The following is a 17629-nucleotide window of genomic DNA, read 5'->3' on the forward strand; positions in this document are numbered from 1 at the left end:
GGGCCTTCTGCTCTTCCTCTACCTTCCCAAGGGATGGGCTGCCCATCCTGGAGCGGTGGGAAGGCTCTGTGCCCGGGCGATGTGCCTGCCTTTCCAGCCTTCCTGGGAAGGGATGTTCTAACTAGCAATGGCGGGAAGCCCCTTCTTAGCCCAATAATCAATAATTCCGACATCTTCCCCACGCACCGTGTGCCGGACGGAACAAAAGCTCCCCACAGGAGGGAGGATTTTGTGTTTGTCTCCACAGCTCAGGTGGATGGCAGAGCGCACATAGTAGGTTGCTTAGTAAATATCCGTTGATTAATTGATCTCCAGGTACTTTACGAGGCACAGAGTATAAAGAAGACAAAGACAGAAAAAAAAAAACACTTGTAAAACCTCATCCCAATAGTCCTTGCCCTCGAAGCGTTTATTTTCTGCTGAAATGAATCTCTTATGAAGGTAGATAAATGAGACACTGTTTACGTCAAGCGGGGTCCACCGAGGTTCCACCCTCGGCCCACAGGGAGGCCCGGTTCAGACCATGGTGGCACCCGTCCGGCTTCTCCGCCCCCGGCCCGGATGGGCCCGAGGGACGGTGCTCACGGCGAGGACTCTGGGGCTGAAACATTCTCCATTTTTAAGGTTTACAGACGCCTCCTGAGAGAGCGCAGCCAGCCGGCAGTCCGAGGGCGGCTCGAGGGGAGCCCCGCCTGAAAGGCAAGGGCCGGAGTCCTGGGGGGCCAGGGAGGCAAGCTGGAGGGTCTCGGGAGAGGGTGAGAGGGCATTGGGGCCGGGGAAAGGGCAGGGAGACAGACACCTCCAAGGTCTGTCACCCACTGAGACCCTGATTCTATGTGTCCACAAGGTCCAGACATGGGGTTAATGCTACAGGAAGCGGGGGAGCTAATACAGTAGGTAGGCGTGGGGCCTGGCTTCCCCCGGGCACCAGTGCCAGCCTTGGGGATGGTGTTGTGCCCTCGGGCCGGGCCTCCCCTCCTGTCCCGTGGGGGTGAGAGAGGGCCCGGGCAGGGGTGGGGGAAGGCGCTCAGTGGGGCTGATGCCTCCGGTCGACCAGGGTCACTCGCCCCAGCACCTCCCCGCTGAACTGGTAGGTCAGCTTCTTCTTCACCTTCTTGACCTCGCCCGTCTTGCCGTAGTTCCGGAGGGCGCGGGCCATCTTCTGGTAGGTCATCTTTTTGCGGTTCCCCTTCTGGATGCCCCAGCGATGGGCCAGGGCCTCCTTGTGCTTGGAGGAGAACTGGAAAGTGCCTTTGTCCTTGTCTACCCACCAGATGCTGTCCTTCATGTCCCCGTTGCGAAGGAGGTCCAGGAGGAACTGGTACAGGCGGATCTTCTTTTTGCTTCCTGGAAGGAAGAGAGATGGAGTTTAGCTTTCTCAGCCGGCCCCAGCTCCCAGCCTTGTCCCCTGCTCCTAGTCCCAGATGTGCCAGGGGCTCCCAGCTGTCCCAGGGGCTCCAGCCTTACCCCCATCTCCAGCCCCAGCCAGATTAGAGGAAGGAACGGAGGAAGGAAGGAAGGAAGGAAGGAAGGAAGGAAGGAAGGAAGGAAGGAAGGAAGGAAGAGAGGGAGGGAGGACGGAAGGGAGGAATCCACAATAGCTGTACTCCATGAATTTAAAGCTAGAAGGGACCCTCATTGTCCTGATGGAGAAACTGAGGCTCAGGAAAGGGAGAGTCTCCCCTGAGGTCACGCACCCCCCGCCTGTCAAAGCCAGGATTTCCGTCCTCAGACACAGTCAGTGACAGTGTCCCACAAGCCCTTGGGAGGCCGTGTTCACCCAGGGACAGATGTCCAATCTGACACTCGGTTCAGTCACTGTCATGTGTCCGAGACAGAGCAGGCGGGGGAGGGAGAGGCTGAATGTGGGGTTTGGTGGATTGGCTACTGACCTGTCTCCCCGTGCAGGATTCCCGGGCCCGGCTCCAGCGCCTCAGTCTCCCCATCAGACACTTCCAGGGGGGGGCTCTGCCGCTCGCCTTCTTCCTCGTCGGAGCTGGGCTGGGGAGGGGAGGTGTACTGAAGGCACATGCAGGGCAGGTACGAGACCTGAGAGGAATGCAGAGGGGCCAGTGAGGGGACCTGGGGACACAGGGACCAGCGAGGAGGAGATCAGTGAGCTGAGAAGCAGGAGGCAGAAACATGGCGATGTGGGGGAGGGGGCTATGAGATGGGGGAGGAGGCTGCCGCATGGGGGAGGGGCTGCCGCATAGGGGGCCACGAGTGCACAGGTTGGGTGTGAACGCCAAGGGGCTTGGTGTGAGGGTACAGGAGGATTCGGCAGCCTCGGGAGTGAGGTTTGAAGGGGCCCCTGGAAGTGGGTCATGGGCCACTAAGTTTGGCTGGTCACTGCCGGCAGGAGACTATAAGGAAGCGTATTTGCATGGGGGGCGGGGTGTTTGGCCGATCAGTGAGATTAGGGGCATGAGGGGCAGCTGGTGCTGCAGTGGATAGAGCCCTGGCCCTGGAGTCAGGAGGACCTGAGTCCAAATTGGATTCTTAATATGTATTAGCTATGTGACCCTGGGCAAGTCACTTAATCCCAATTGTCTTGCAAAAAGGAAGGAAGGAGGGAGGGAGGGAGGATGGAAGGAGGGAAGGAAGAGAGAAGGGAAGGAAGAGAGAGAGAAGGGGGAAGGAAGGAAGGAAGGAAGGAAGGAAGGAAGGAAGGAAGGAAGGAAGGAAGGAAGGAAGGAAGGAAGGAAGGAAGGAAGGAAGGAAGGAAGGAAGGAAGGGAAGAAAAAGGAAAGAAGGAGAGGGAGAAAGGAAGGAAAGAGGGAGGGATGGAGGGAGGAAGGAAAGGGGGAAGGAAGAGAGAGAGGAAGGAAGGAAGGAGGGAAGGGAAGGAAGAAGGGAAGTAGGGAAGGAATGGAGGGAGGAATGAAGGAAGGAGATTGAGGTTCATGCTGGATCAATTGAGAGTCAGAGGGGAAAGAAGGATGGATGGAGGGTATCACCATGGAGACAACTGGTGATTTCCTGGAGGGTCAGTGGGGATAGGAAAGGGGGGGGGAAGCAATAGTTTTAGAGACTTGGAGATGAAAAGGACCTTGGAGGTCACTGCCCAGGCCCATTTTTAAATGGCCTCTGTCGTGTGTTAAGGGTCATCAGTGAGCTTAGGGGATGGGGGAGAGGAATGCTTCAAGGTAAATCAAGGCTGCTGAGCCTTGTCATTGAGGTCAAAAGAGAGACCAAGGGCCCGATGGAGAGAAGGAGGTTTCTTGGGGTGTCACTGCAGCCAGGGTGTTGGGGAGCACTGAGGAGCCAGTAGGGGCGGGCGAGGGAGCCCAGGGCAAAGGAGGCTTTGGGACCCAGGACCTCCGGCTCCCGGCGCCAGGCTGGGGTGTGGGAGGTCAGTCAGGGGGTCAGCAGGGGCGGCGGTTGGCACTCTGGCCGTTGGCAGGAAGCTGAGTTGGGTAAGAGCTCCCGTCAGCTTCCTGTGACAGTCTGGGCAGCCTCACCACAGGCCTTCTGGGAGGGCTCTCCTGGGACCACGGAGAGACAGGGAGCCGGGCCGACTCTTACCTGGTGGCCGAGGCCGCCGTGGGGGGTGGTCACGGGGGTGTCCAGGACGTGCATCTGCTCCAGCTCCATGTGGCGGTAGAGCTGCTGGAGCTGGGGGGGCTGGACGCTCTGTAGCTCCGTGAAGTGGTTCTCGGCGAAGCTCTCGAACTCATTGTGCATGTGGTGAGGGTGGAAGTCCCAGTAATGGTCTGTGGGGAGCAGAGGGGTTGTCAGGGAGACCCTGGGTAAGGCAGAGAGACCTGGGGCTCAGCAGGGAGACCCCAGGCTCAGCAGGGAGACCCCCACCTCAGTGCGGGGAGTCCCAGCCTTGGGGGGCCATGGGACCAAAGAGCTAGAGCAAACAGGAGCCCCGTTGTAGAGAAACTAAGGCACAGGTTTGGGAGGGGGCTTGGCCAAGATGGAGGGAGCAGCAAAGCCCGGAATCTTGAACTCAGGATCTTTGGCTCCCAACCCTCTCCATCCTTGCTGCTCCCCTCCCCCTCCAGCTACCCCCTCCCTCCCCACACACACCTAGCAACAGCAAAGCACAGAGAGAGACGGAGCTTGGGGGTGTGCAGAGCGCTCTGCGTCCCCCATTTCATGTGCCATTATTCTACACCTTATACCTTGTGGGGGACACTGCGCCTGGGCCAGGAGTCTGCCCCCTTCCGAGGAGCCGAGCGTTTGGGGCAGGGGGATTGTGGGCCGGGGGTTTGTGGGCCGGGGGTTTGTGGGCCCGGGGGTTGGATACCCTGGGACTAGATGCAGGGAAATTAGAGGAGGGCTTCAAAAAGAGTCAAAGTCCCTTGGAGTCTGCTGAATAAGGTGGGGCGTGTGTGTGCAGTGTACACACCTGTGTATAAACACGCTTGGGTAGGTGTGCACACACATGTACACGTTTGGTGTGAACACGCTTTGGGATAATACACGTGTGTACGTGGGAACTCACTCATCATGTGTGAACACCCGGTGCCTGAGCATACCTGTATGTGTGCGAGTGCGCTTGTTTGTGAGCATGTTAGTGTGTGAGCCCAATTGTGTGCAAGCCGCTCACCCTCGGGAACTGTGCCGACATTAGTGGGTGGGGATGCACTTGTGAATGTGTGTGAGCACACATGTGTGTGTGTGTGTGTGTGTGTGCCCACTTGTCAGTAAGCACACCTGTGGATTGTGTAAACATGTGTATATGTGAACATGCTTGTGTGTGTGTGTGTGTGTGTGTGTGTGTGTGTGTGTGTGAACACACTTGTTTACACGTGCTGAGGAGGAGAACCCACCGGCTCTTAACTGGCAGTTTCTCAGAATGCCTGAGATCTGCTGATGATTCCGCCGGCAGAGTCAGGAGAAATCGCCACCTTCTGTGCCTCAGTTTACCCATTTGTAAAACAAAACCCAGATCTCTTGAGTGAGGAAGGGAAGGAGGAAAGTGAATCATTTTTCTGATTTCTCTAGAAATAGTTTCCCCGGCAGTGGCCTGGTGGGTTCTAGGAGGTGACAGCAGCTCTGGAGGCTCCTTCCAGGTAGGGAGGAGGGCGAGTCTGGAGGTGGGATGGGCGTCCATCATCTCGGTACCAGCCAGGCCGATTTCATGGAAGCCCAGGCCCAGTTGGCTCCAAGGGATGAGACAGGAATCTCCAAGATCCTCTTCCATCGCCTAGTAGGGTTGCATGGGGTGGGGGGTGGAGGGCAGCACAGATCCTGGAGCTATGGAGGGTGATTGTTATCTAGTCCTTCCCCAGTCTAGTCAAACTGGCCTTCTGGCCGATCCATATCCCGTTTCCCACCTCCATGCCTTTGCATAGGTTATTCCCCTGTGCCTCTTCTCCTCAGCCTCTTGGAAGCTCAGTCTCCTTCCGAATTTTAGCTCGAGCCCCTTCTCTCCTACATGAAGCCTTTCCTGATGCCTCCTCTCCAAATTACCTCACCTTTGTTTTATTTGATGAAACGAGAGAATATTTGTGAAGTGCTCAGTACAGTGTCTGGCACACAGTAGGTGCTTAATCAATGCTTACTCCCCGCCCCATCCCTGTATCTTGGTACATGATGTTGTCCCATCAGAATGTGAGCTCCGGAGAGCAGGAGCTATTTCACCTCCAGAGTCCAGAACATTTTTAAAAAAATCATTTTTTGGACTGGACTCTGATTTCATTGGAAGGGAATGTCAACCCAACCAACATTTATTAAGTGCTTATTGTATACAAGGCAGTTGAGGGTACAGAGACAAAACAGAAAGAGTCACAGGTCGAGAGCTGGAGGGTTACATTTTAGAGAAGAGACATTGAAATCCAGGAAGGTCAAGAAATTTGCCTCAAGGCACACAGGCAGGAAGTAAGGGGCAGAGCTCGGAAATAGTTCCTGCCCTCGGGAAGTTTGTGTTCTACTGGGGAATACACAGAGCTAAACGCCAGATGATTCCAGGAAGGCCAGAGCAATAATAACTGGGAGCATCAGGAAGGACTTTTTGTAGGAGAGAGCCTTTCCCCCCCAGCCCCTCCTATTCCTTTCCCAGCTGCCTCAGAGCCCTACTCTTCTTCTGGGCGGCTTTTGAATAAATTAAAGCTAATGTGATTGGATGCTTGTGTTGCTCCCATTAATTGATTTATATAATCTTTTATATATATATATATATATATATATATATTTATATATATATTTTAGGTCATTGGGTTTGAGTGACTTGCTCAGGGTCCCACAGCCAGGAAGTGTTAACTCTCTGAGACCAGATTTGAACTCAGGTCCTCCTGACTTTTGGGCCGGCCCTCTACCCACTACACCATCTAGCTGTCCCCGACTTATAGACTCTTTAAATATGTACAAAGACACTTATAGTAGCTCCTTTTGTGGAATCAAAGAACTGGAAACTGAAGGGGCGCTACCAGGTGGGGATGGTCCTACCACTTTTGCATTGGGTGGGAACAAGGTGTTGTTGCGTGGTAAGGAAAAGGGGACGGTTGCAGAGAAAGCTGGGAAGACTTTCATGGACTGATGCATAGGGAAGTGAGCAGAAAGGGAGAAAGATTTCGACAATAACGACAATATTGTAGCGACGAACATTTCCTGACTCTGATGGCTACAATGGCCAGTCCAACATGCTCCCCGCCTCGCAGACAGGAGAAGGACCAAGGATGAAAAATGACCCGTATTTTAGACACGGCCAATGGGGGACATGTCGTTTGTTTGCTTATGAATGTATTATGATGGTTTTCTTTTTTCTTTTTAAATCACTTATGATGTCTGTGCTCATTTCTACAAGAAATTCTGTCTGAGGGGCTGAATCTTTACGAAACACTTTGCTAAGATCCCTTCCAACTCGAACACTCTGAGGGGGCTCCTCCTACAACTTTCTTTTGTTTCCATTTATTTATGTCTCTCATATCATATCTTAATTCCCGTTGATACCACTGAGGGCAGGTGTCCAGAGTACTGGACTTCACCTCTGCAGGGATCTAGGGCCACCCCACGGAGACAAGGGTGTGCCTTCAGCTGGAGCCCCCACAGGATGCTCTCCCCAATAGTATTAGTTATGGAAGAGAGCTGTGACGTGATTTTCCATGACTACAAAGCTCAGAAATTTCAGAACCTACATTTGGATGCAGATGTCCTGCTTCCACGTCAGGATCTCATATATCCTTAATTCTTCCCTTCCCCCAAAGACTTCCTCTGGGAGGTTCAATTAAAAGAGCCCTGGATTTGGAACTGAAGGACTTCGGTTCAAAGCCCCTCTCTCCGATGTGTATGATCTTAATTTTTCTGTCTGTAAAGTGAGAAGACTGGACAAGGCAGCCTCCGAGCCCCCTCGCCCTTCTAGCTCTCTGACCCTGGGGTTGTGACGGTCTCAGAGGCTGTGTCTGAGGACGACACGTCCTGGTAGCTTCTGGAAAAGGTCAGAGGTTTCCATGACGGGCCTGGCTATTGTTATCTGTCTGCCACTGGAAGACCAGCCTGGATAAATGCAGACTGTTTACCTAAAGGATGATGAATTCTTTGACCACAGTGAATCATAAAACTTTACGTTCTTGGTCCAGAGCGTGGCCCTTTGTTTCTGTGGGGAAATTAGATTTAATTTACAGTCTTTTGATTTAAGTCACCTGCAGGAACTGAGCTTGCCACAAATTGGGGAGCTGCCAACATCCTTTTTGCTCAGTAACAAGGTGTAGTGACAAAGGAAGGAGCCCAGTTTTCTTATCTCTCTCTCTCTCTCTCTCTCTGTGTGTATGTGTGTGTGTGTCTCTGTCTCTGTCTCTGTCTCTCATCTCTGCTCTCTGTCTCTGTCTCTCTCTCTGTCTATCTCTCTCTTTCTGTCTCTGTCTGTCTGTCTCTCTCTCTCTCTGTCTTTCTGTCTCTCTCTTTCTCTCTCTCTCACTCTCTCTTTCTCTCTGTACACACACACACACACACACACACACACACACATATAAAATCTCCCTGAAGATGATTGTGAGAGAATTTCCCAAATGATTCTGCACGACGATATTATAGGTGGCAGTGGGCCACCTGCCAAAGGCCTCCTTTGGATGATCTCCCTCCTGGACAGCAGAAACGGCTCCCTGAGCGGATGCCATGGTCCATGCAGCCCAGGATCCTTCCCCTGGCAGGGACAACCGGGACAATTTAAGGGAAGACTACCCCCTACTCTTGGATGTCACTCTCTAAGGTTGGGCTCGCATCCTCAGCATCTCCTGTGACCCAGAACCCCACCACGCCATTATCCTTCAGAAATGTACTTGTTTCAACTCCTCCTTTCCTGCCTTTCCACATTTTCTCCACCAAACTCCACTGACCTCATGCTGAAAGATCCTTCCACCAGGGGCCCTTTCCTCGCATTTTAGGGAAGGGCCCCCCAGCCTCTTTCATCCTCTTGTTTTTTGTTTTTCCTATTTAAAACTCTCCACCCCCTGCTTAGCACAGTGACTGGTATACAGTAACCTCTTAATAAATGTATCTTGTTCTTGCTGACAAGTATCTTTTAAAGCCTCTTATGGGTAAGAATATAACAATCTCTGTCCTGGAGGTGTTCCAGGAGCCTCTATTCTTCCTCTGGCTGGTCCTATTGTAGCCGTCCCAGAAGTTTTCTAGCCGCTGTGGGAAGCAGGTACTTCCTTTTATGTCCCGAATTGTTGTTTCTGTTTCCTGGGGGACCCCCTAATTCGAACCCTCTGGGATTTGGTGATTAAGCCCAGGGCCTCCTGTTGGGATGCTATAGGTTGGCTCATGGACTTTCTGCCTTTGTCTTTACAGACCAAAGCGTCCCAATAATTTTGTCTATTCTTAATCTAGAATCATAGATTTTGAGCTGGAAGGGACCTCTGACCACTAACTTTCACCCCCTCATTTTATAGAGGGAGGGAAGGACCTCGTCCAGGGTCCCAGACTAAAAAGCAGCCTGAAGCATAAGTCTGAACAAATCACTCCCCTGCTCTAAAAGCCCCGTGGCTCCCTCCTACCTCGGAGAAAAACAAAATGCCTCTTTTTGGCTTTGGAATCCCTCCATAAAACCAGCCTTCTCTATGCCTTTCCTGCACACTACAATCTGCCCAAACTGGCCTTGCTGTTGCAGGTGAGTGACTGGATGGTTCTCCAGGCCTAGAATGCATTTGCTCTCCGCTTCTGCTTCAGAGAGCTTCCCTCAAGGCTTATCTCCAGAGCCACCTCCCCCAGGAAGCCTGCCCTGCTCCACCCTCTCCCTGGAAATGGCATTCTAAGGTGCTTCCCAGCTCTGACCTTCTGGGTGCTAAGGTCCCCTTCCACTTCTAACATCCTCTCCTAAAATGCCTTCCAGCTTTGCCGTTTTATGTTCCACCTTCCACAGTTTCCTGACATTCTGTGCTCTGAAATGGTTCATTCCCCTGCTTCCCCCCTCCAGTCTCCTTGCTCAAAGATCCTTCCTCTGCCTCCACATCTGCCCCCTTTCTGGAAGTGTGGGGAGGACTGCTGCCCGTGCTCCCAGGAGCACATGGTACTATGGCTTTATTTTGAACCCCAGAGAAGCCCCTGGGGGTCTGTGACTCCATGGGATTCTTCTAGAACCCATCATTTTTGGAGCCAAATGGGAAGTTTCTTTCCTCCTACTGGGACTATTCTACCCATTGCCTCTCCAGAGCTGCTCTTAATAGTATTTTTTCCCAGTTACAAGTAAAGATGGTCCTCCACGTTCATTTCTGTAAGAGTTTGAGTGCCAGATTTGTTCTCTCTCCCTCCCTTACCTCTCTCCTCCCCAAGACAGCCAGCAACATGTATCAGGCAACTATATGTCTTGCAATATACAATATCCTACATGTGGCCGGCAAGCTGGGCCAGGTTATCCCGTACAATCATCAGCAGAGCTTCCTGCCCCTTCTCCACCACCAGGAGCTTTGGGAAACCCCGGAGAGCTCTGTGTCATCTACGCTCTTGGGAAGACTTCCTGGCCCTTGTTCCTGTCTCTAGAGTATTGAAATAATGCTCAGAATACTAAACAGTCAGTCTAGTCAATAAAAGAGTTGTAAACTGGAAACTGAAAGGGCCCCCGCCGTCCTATACACCGAACAAACAAAGGTGTATCCAGGTGGCGGGGGGACGCTTGGGCGGAAAAGCTCTTCTCCTGGGCCTGGGTCAGCCTGAACCTGAATTAATGTCCTTGAGATCTGGGGTCTTGCCTTGATGAATGAACTCCTGGGTGAGCCCCCTTCTGGCCTCAGGGAACTCCATGTGTCCTTCTGTATTGTGTAGAAGAAAGAACACTGGACTGGAAATGCAGCTCTACTCTTACTGGCTGGGGTGGGGGGGGGGTAGTGGCAAGGGATATAGACGCTCCTAGCCTCAGTTTTTCTCTGTTGTAAAATGGGAACAAGGGTCTGTCTCAGGGCTTTTTTTTTTTTTTTTTTTGGAAGGGTCAAGTTTGATGGAAATGAGATGCTCTGCAGACCTTAAACCTCCATGACTGTGCCCATCCCTCCCGCCACAAGTCTCCAGATCACAGGGATTCCACCTTTTCCGTAAGCAGACAAAGGCCTGTTCTGAAGATGGACTTGGATATTCAATCTCACATTTATTCAATCACACACACACACAAACCTCCAAATCCCAAACCAGCGAGACCAACTCTCAGAACAAACCCCACCCTCGAAAGTCCTGAACGCCCATCGGTTAGCCTTATCTCTCTCCGGCAGAGAGCCCGGGATGGTCACAGAAGGGGGAAGCCGGGGAGGGCCAGGGGAGCCGGGCAGATGCTTCCCTCCGGCTCGGGGGGAGGAGAAAAGTGAGGGGAGAAAGGAAGTGGAGAGGAAGGGGAAAGGATCACTTCTCTCCTGAACGGAGCAGATGAAGGAGGCTGCATGGATGCAGCCAAAGATCAGGGCTGATAGTGGCAGGAAGAGGGAGGGGCCCTGCTCCCCAGAAGGGAAATCCCCTCCTCCTGGTGCCTCCGAAGAAGGGGGGATTGGGAAAGTCCTCTTGGTTTCTCTGGCCACGTTTGGGAGCCAGCGGGAGAGGGCGGGGAAGGGGCTGATGGGAACGTGGGCCCACCCCCTTTCTCAATTTTTATGTGTCCAAATGAATAAATAATAAGTAATAATATATTAGTATTAATAATAAAGTAATAAATAAGTAGATAAATAAGATGTCTGTAAAATCTGATCCTATGATCTCCCACCCTCACGCCTCTCCCTTCCAGTATCCAATACCCATATTCCATCTCTAGCCCTTGTCCTAAAACTAGTCACTTTGGGGAAGGGCAGGAAGGATTTTTTGGTTTTCTTGTTTTTTAGGAGAAAATCTATTTGGACTTAGTTACCTAATTACTAGACTTAGTTACTTAGTTACTAGTCCCAGAACCTCAGCAAACCAAGGCAAGACCCCAAATCTCTAGAGCAATTGGACATTAATTCAGGCTCAGATGGGCCCAGGCCCAGGAGACGAGCTTTTCTGCCCACGCATCCTCCCTGCCACCTGGATACCCCTTTGTTTGTTTGGTGTATAGGATGGCCGGGGCCCTTCCAGTTTACAGTTTTTGGGAAACTGAGTCCTGGGATAGGGACGAAGGGACTCAGCCCCAGTTCTGGGTCATTCCCCACCCCCAGAAAATCTTGGCTTTCTCAGGTAATTGAAGCTGTTGTGCTGCTCTCTGTGGCCACCAGGGGTTGCCAAATTCTCTGTCTCTGGGAAGTAGAGCTTAGGACGCCTAAGTGAATCTAGGGTCATGCTGCTCCGGCCTTGTGGGGGAGAGGAGAGATCTTGCTCAGGGACCCGGGGACTTAAACAAAGCCATGAGATATATGATGGAGGTGGGGGGTGGGGGTGGGGAGAAATTCCCGGCCATCTGAGCCCATCATCTTCCTCGGGCCTTGGGAGAGCCCCAGACTTTAGCTTGGTTTCTGGGATTGTCCTGAGTCTTGAGCTGGACCGGATGTTCCCTGGTTCCTGTCCTGCCTCTGCCCCTTCTGCCAAGGTCTCTAGTCCCCTTGGGCCAGCAGAGCCGGTGTGTGATTCCTGGGCCTCTTGGGCTTTCCACAACCAGCCCCCCTGCATGCCCACCATCCACTGCCCTGAGCCTATAGATGCTACCGGAGCAAAGGCCGGCTGTGGGCAAGCGGGAGGGGAGAAGCAAAGCTGACTCTAACCCACCAACCCCTTCCTGGGGCTCCCCAAAGGAACCATACAGTCAGGGGCAGGGGCGTGAGTCAGTGACGATTTCTCAGAAGTCTCAAGCCGCCGCTTCCATTAGGACAGACCTTATCCCGGGGACTCATCTCCTAGATTTCAAAAGAGCTTCCTGCCTCTGAGTCACAGAGGTCCCTAGGAATCCCTAGGGCTCAGATGGACATCTCAGGGGTGGGCAACCTGTTTCCCTTCCCCGCCCCCCTCGGGGTGGATGCCAACAGGGTTGGCGCTTAAAATGGACCCCAATTAACTAGGACTTGTCAGTCTTATGAGCATCCTGCCCAACACCCACCTTCTCGAGCCTCTAGTTTCTGATTGTGGATCCAGCCTCCTTGTGAATCAGGGGGTTCACCCTAGGCCTGAAGCCTGAAGAAACCTTTTCCATCCCCCCAAGATGGAGAGGGGCCATTTCTTCCTGTTCTGAATTCATGGGCACTCCGGGGATTCTGTTGCTCCCTATCCTCAAAGTCTAGGATCCCTGGGTTTCTTTTCCCCAACAGGCTCCAGATCTTGGTAAAAAGGTTAGCACTAGATTTTCTATCTTTTTCCCAAATGACCCTTGGAATTCGCATCCTTGGTGGGACCCCGTTCCTTGCTGGCCTCCTGTAATTGAACAGCCTTGTCTTTCTCTACTTGTCAGGAGGTTCAGCTGTGTTATACCCCTGCCCTTACTGCCCCTGGCCAGGAGCCCCCCCCCCCTCAGCTACAAGCTGTCATGGTCGGACCATGACCACCCACCAGCACAGGCTCCAAAGCTCTCCCCCAATGGAAGGGGCAACCCTAACTCCCTCTGCATCTCCCCAGGTAAGACTGTGCCCTTCTGGGAGCCCCACTGTCCTCATCAGTGGAACAAGAGGAATGGACCAGAGAATTTCTATTCCTGCTTTGGGGTTCTAGGTTCTAAGACTCTTCTCAGTTCTAACATTCTGGGTTGTAAGGTCCCTCCCATTCTGACATCCTGGGTTCTAAGGTCCTACCCAGCTCTGACAATCTTTGATAGAAAGTTCTCCCGGTTCTAATATTCTGGGTTCCAAATTCCCTCCCACCTTTAAGAATTCTACGCTTCTACATAATTGGTGTCCGAGTTCCTTGACAGTCCGGACCCTTCCAGTCTGACATTATAGGTTCTAAGGTTCCTTCTGGCTCTGACATTGATAGAATGGTACAGTCAATAAGATTTGCTGGCTTTTAAGTAAGAGGACCTGCATTTGAACCCCCCTCCCCCACTCCTTTACTACCCTTATAAACTCAGTAAGTTGATCAGGCTTTGAGGGTTTCCTCACTGGCCTTTGTACAGCAGAGGGATTGCACTAGATCACCCCTTAGATCCTCCCGGTTCTAGATCTGGGGTTTGGTGCTGCTTCTAATCATGATCCAGGTAACAAGGAATCAGTGAAAATGATGATAATAAGTCCCCCCGCCACACACACACACCTCTCAGCTAACGTCTTCCAAATAATAGATGTTCTAAGGAAGCTTCAAAGCCACCTGCAGACAACTTAGAGAGGAACAGAGTGAAGAGAAAAGATTCGGACACACCTGTCTGTTTACAAGGCAGTGTAAACCCCCCCAAGAGTAGGAATTGCACTCAGAGTCTGCTACATAACTGGTGCTTAATAAATGCACATAGATCAATTCATTCATGATCCCCAGTGTATGCTTGCCTTTGACGTTGCATAGTGGAAACCAAAGAGGACCAGACACAAGGTCTCCCAGCCCCCCACCCCACCCCGGCCACGGGGGCTTTGAGAGAGGGGAGAGATGGGAACCACTTACCGCTGTGGCTCTCTCCATCACTGCTGATATATGGGTAATACTCGTGAGTTTGGCGGTACAGATCCGTATCATAGGGCACCATGTCTTCTGATGGCTGTAGAGAAGGGAAGGGATGAGATCCTGCCCAAAGCCCTGGGGGGGGGGGGGGCCTTCGTTTTGGCCCTTCTCCGTCCAATCCTCAACCCCCTTCTAGCCCTGGGTCTTCCTCCCTTTCCATCTGCAAGGTGGGAACCATGACACAGGGGTCCTTCCCAAAGGCAGAATTAGTGTGTGAGTACAGGACTGGGCGGGGAATGGATCCAAAGACCTCCAGAGAGGTTGGGTCCGGGATGAGGACCCCAGCCACAATGGCCCTAGGGAAGCCCCGAAGTAGGGAATCCAGAACTGAAGCAGACTCCTGAGCTCAGAAGCATGTGCCTGCATCCCAGGGAACGGGGGTCACGGGGGTCTGCTCCCTGGGAGGGCTATCCCCTCACTTACTTACTGGCTGTGAGACTCTGGGAAACTCCTTCACCTCTCTGGGCCTCTGCCAACTAAAGGGTCAAATAGGACACCTCCCAATGTGCCCCCAGACTCCAATCTAGCGTCTCACGATTTTCCTTTTCACCCCACCTGCTTGTTCCCGGCCTCCCAACTCCCCTTTATCCCCTCTCTCCTCCCAACAGTGTGAGCTGCTCCCGAGGGAGAGGACATTCTTGCTCACTTGGATTTGTAGCTAGTGCCCAGGGCAATGCCTGGATAGATAACAATGATTAATTAGGAGTCTATTTATCTACTTACCTACCTACCCATCTGTCTGTCTGTCTACCTGGCTGCCTGGCTAATTGTTTGTCTGTCTGGTTGTCTGTCTGTCTGTCTAACTATCTACCTGTCTGCCTAGCTGTCTGTCTGTCTGCCTGTTTATCCATCTGTCTGGTTATTTGTCTGTCTGTCTATCTACTTGTCTGCCTAGCTGTCTGTCTGTTTGTCTGGCTATATCTGTCTGTCTGCCTGTTTATCTGTCTAACTATCTACCTGTTTGTCTAGCTAATTGTCTGTCTGTCTATATATCGCCTGTTTGTCTATCTCTATATCTATCTAGCTAGATATCTATCTGGATATCTGCCTATCTGCCTGTCTGTCTGTTTATCTGTCTGTCTGTCTACCTGTTTATCTCTAGCTTTCTGTCTGTCTGTATATCTGTCTGTCTGTGTATGTTTGCATTTACCTCTCTTCCCCTCCCCACTAGTTCAGCCCCCCCTTCCCCCTCCCCCCCCCCCAGCCCTCAGCCCTCTCCTCCACTCCCACTGGTTCTCAGGAAGCCTCGGGTTCCCTCACCTGTCCTCCCCCTTCACACAGTCACGTTCCCTCTGCCTCCGGGTACCCCTTGTTTTCAGGGCCCCCCCACATGCACGTGTGTTACCATTCTCCGTCTCCCCCGCACTATACCCCATCCTCACACTCACAGCGCCCCCCCCCCGGCCCACTCCTCCCCAGCAGAGCCCACTAGCCCCTTCCCCAGAACCTGCCCTGGGGGCTCCCCGGGCCGGCAGCTTTGCCTGAATTGTCCATTTATATCACACAGATAGGCCCGAGTTTCCTCATCTATAAAGTGAGGGGTTGAATCATGGGACCTCTGGGGTCCCTTCCAGCCCTGATGCTGGGCTCCTAAGTTTTCCCTGAACTAATCGGGACGTGCCTTGGGGCCGGCCGGGCCTTCCCTCCCTTCCTGTGCCTCTCCCTCTCGGCTCCCGTGTAGATCCACCCCAAGAGCGGCCGGGGGCCTCCCCCTCTTTCCCAGAATCACTTAATGGTGAGAGGCCCACACGGCCCAGATTTGGGGCCGAAGCAGTTTTGGGGGAGCCTCAGTGCCCTGGAAGAAGTCCCCTCCCCTTGCTGAAAACTCCTTAATTCTCAGTGGGGGAGAAAGGCAAGGGCTCCCAAGGAGGTTTGGGGGAGTCAGGTCCGAGCTCTCTGGGAATGGAGATGGGGAGCAAATGGGGAAAGGGGGAAGGCCTCTGACCCCGAAACCAACAGTTGGGGAAACTAAGAGTCAGGACTGAGCCAGAGCCGGGTCCCTAAGCCTGGAGGCAGTGCTGGGGGAGGCCCGAGGTCCCTTCTACCACATCTCAGCTCATGGAGCCCTCAGAGTCCAGCTCTCAGAAAGATAAGCAGGGATTCCAGGGTCCTGGGAGGCTGGGGGGCTGGCTCTGGCCCAGCCTCCGCTCTGGGGGAGCCCTGACTCCCAAGGTCTGGCCGTGGGCTCCACCCTGACTGGCTTTTAGCCGGGCTGGGAAAGCCTGAGACAAGAGGAGGCTGGCTGGGCTGAGCCCAGCAAAATGACCTTTCTCAGCCTCTCCCATTCCGCCCCAGGGGAGAACATGAGAGGGTCTGTCCTCCCCCGGGCCATCCCACACCTGACCTCCCCACCCCGACAGCTTAGCCTGCTGCCTTGGGCTCCCCGACCACCTGCTTCCCTGCCCTGGTCTCCCCGAATCCTAGAGCCTCACAGTAGGGCCATTCCCTGCCCCACAGCTCTGGGTATCTGCCACCTGTTTCTCCTTCTCCCCCCAGCCGGCCCCTTGGCCCTTTGGCCCCTTTGGCCCCATGTCTCTCTCTTCCATTCCCTCTTTCTGCTCCCCGTCGGGGGGGCCCTGATCCACACGCGCCCCCTGGCCCGGCCCTGGACACCCCACCCTCTGGAGGCTTGCTCCAGGCCGGAGACGGCGGGCAGGGGCCCCGGCTCGGAAAGCCTACCAGCGGCCAGCCGGAGGCCCCCCACCCTCAGCCCCTAACTGAGCTTTCCGGGTCCTTCGCCCTCCAGGGCGCAACCAGGGGAAAAGCTCCTTCCCAATCTTGTCCTCCAGGCTCCCTGGGGAGGAAACACCAGCTTCCCACTGATTAGAAACCAGAGGGGGCTGGGAGCGGGGGAGGGAGCCCCCATACTCACAGGGGAGACGAGGGGGAACCCTTCCATCTTGCACGCCTGTAACATCCACCCGATCTCAGGGCCCGTCAGCTCCCCTGCCTCCGCAGGGCCCACTCCGGAGCCCCTGGGCATCGGGAGCCACAGGGTCGGGTCTGCCGGGGCTGGGGGTGGGAGGCGGGCGCCCAGCGGGGGCGGGCAGGGCGGCTTTCGAAGGCGCCTCAGTCCTGCCCCTTGGCCTGGCCGATCCCGAGGTGAGCCCCCTCCCTTGACATTGCAGAGCAGCCCAAGTTCCTGATTTTATCGAAGGGCCTGTAGCTGGGAGATAGTCCCCCCCAGGGTGACATCACCACCCCAGCCCGTTTGCATAAATCTCTTGCGCTACAGGAAGTCTCTGGCTGGCCCCCGAGGCAGGTGGCAGCAGGAGACCAGCCTGGGAAGGCCACCGGGCCAGAGTCCCCGGCTCAGAGGAAGCAGGCGGCCCTCGGGGAGGGGGAGAAGCCTGACAGGGGTCAGGGGATTCAGGAGGGGGAGGAGAGGGCTGAGGCCGCGGCCTGGCCCTTTCCCCAAAGGCCCGTGGGGCCTAGCGGCCTCCCAGCCTCCAGGCCGGGCCGGGATCCCGGGGGCTCCCTGTACCAAAATGAGCCCTCGTGTCCCGGGAGGTCTCCCTGGGGACCCCAACCCGAGCCCTGTGTGGCCAGCACCGTGTTTATTTTGTTTTGTATTCAAAAGTTCCTCTGCTTTTCATACTCCAGGCCCACTGTTCTAAGGATCTTCCCTGGGCCTGACTTTGGGTTCTAAGCTTCT

At 54.0% G+C, this 17629-nt stretch overlaps 1 protein-coding gene across 3 annotated transcripts; it reads right to left on the bottom strand.

Moving 5' to 3' along the window:
- Positions 1-384: 384 nt before the first annotated feature.
- Positions 385-17161, bottom strand: SPI1 (Spi-1 proto-oncogene). Of its 3 annotated transcripts, none has more exons than XM_012552632.3 (5): positions 16847-17161; positions 13918-14011; positions 3526-3713; positions 1893-2082; positions 385-1347 (listed from the first exon to the last, which is right to left on the bottom strand). In XM_012552632.3, the coding sequence occupies exons 1-5, from the start codon at positions 16955-16957 to the stop codon at positions 1028-1030; spliced, it is 903 nt and encodes a 300-aa protein (XP_012408086.1). In that variant the 5' UTR covers positions 16958-17161; the 3' UTR covers positions 385-1027. The 3 variants fall into 3 exon arrangements, with proteins under 3 accessions (XP_012408086.1, XP_023362137.1, XP_003773776.2); XM_023506369.2 differs by having other exon boundaries at positions 1893-2001; positions 16847-17158; XM_003773728.4 differs by having other exon boundaries at positions 1893-2049; positions 16847-17157.
- Between the last annotated feature and the right edge of the window lie 468 nt (positions 17162-17629).

Source organism: Sarcophilus harrisii, chromosome 6 (genome assembly GCF_902635505.1).
Source record: "Sarcophilus harrisii chromosome 6, mSarHar1.11, whole genome shotgun sequence".
Lineage (NCBI taxonomy): Eukaryota > Metazoa > Chordata > Mammalia > Dasyuromorphia > Dasyuridae > Sarcophilus > Sarcophilus harrisii.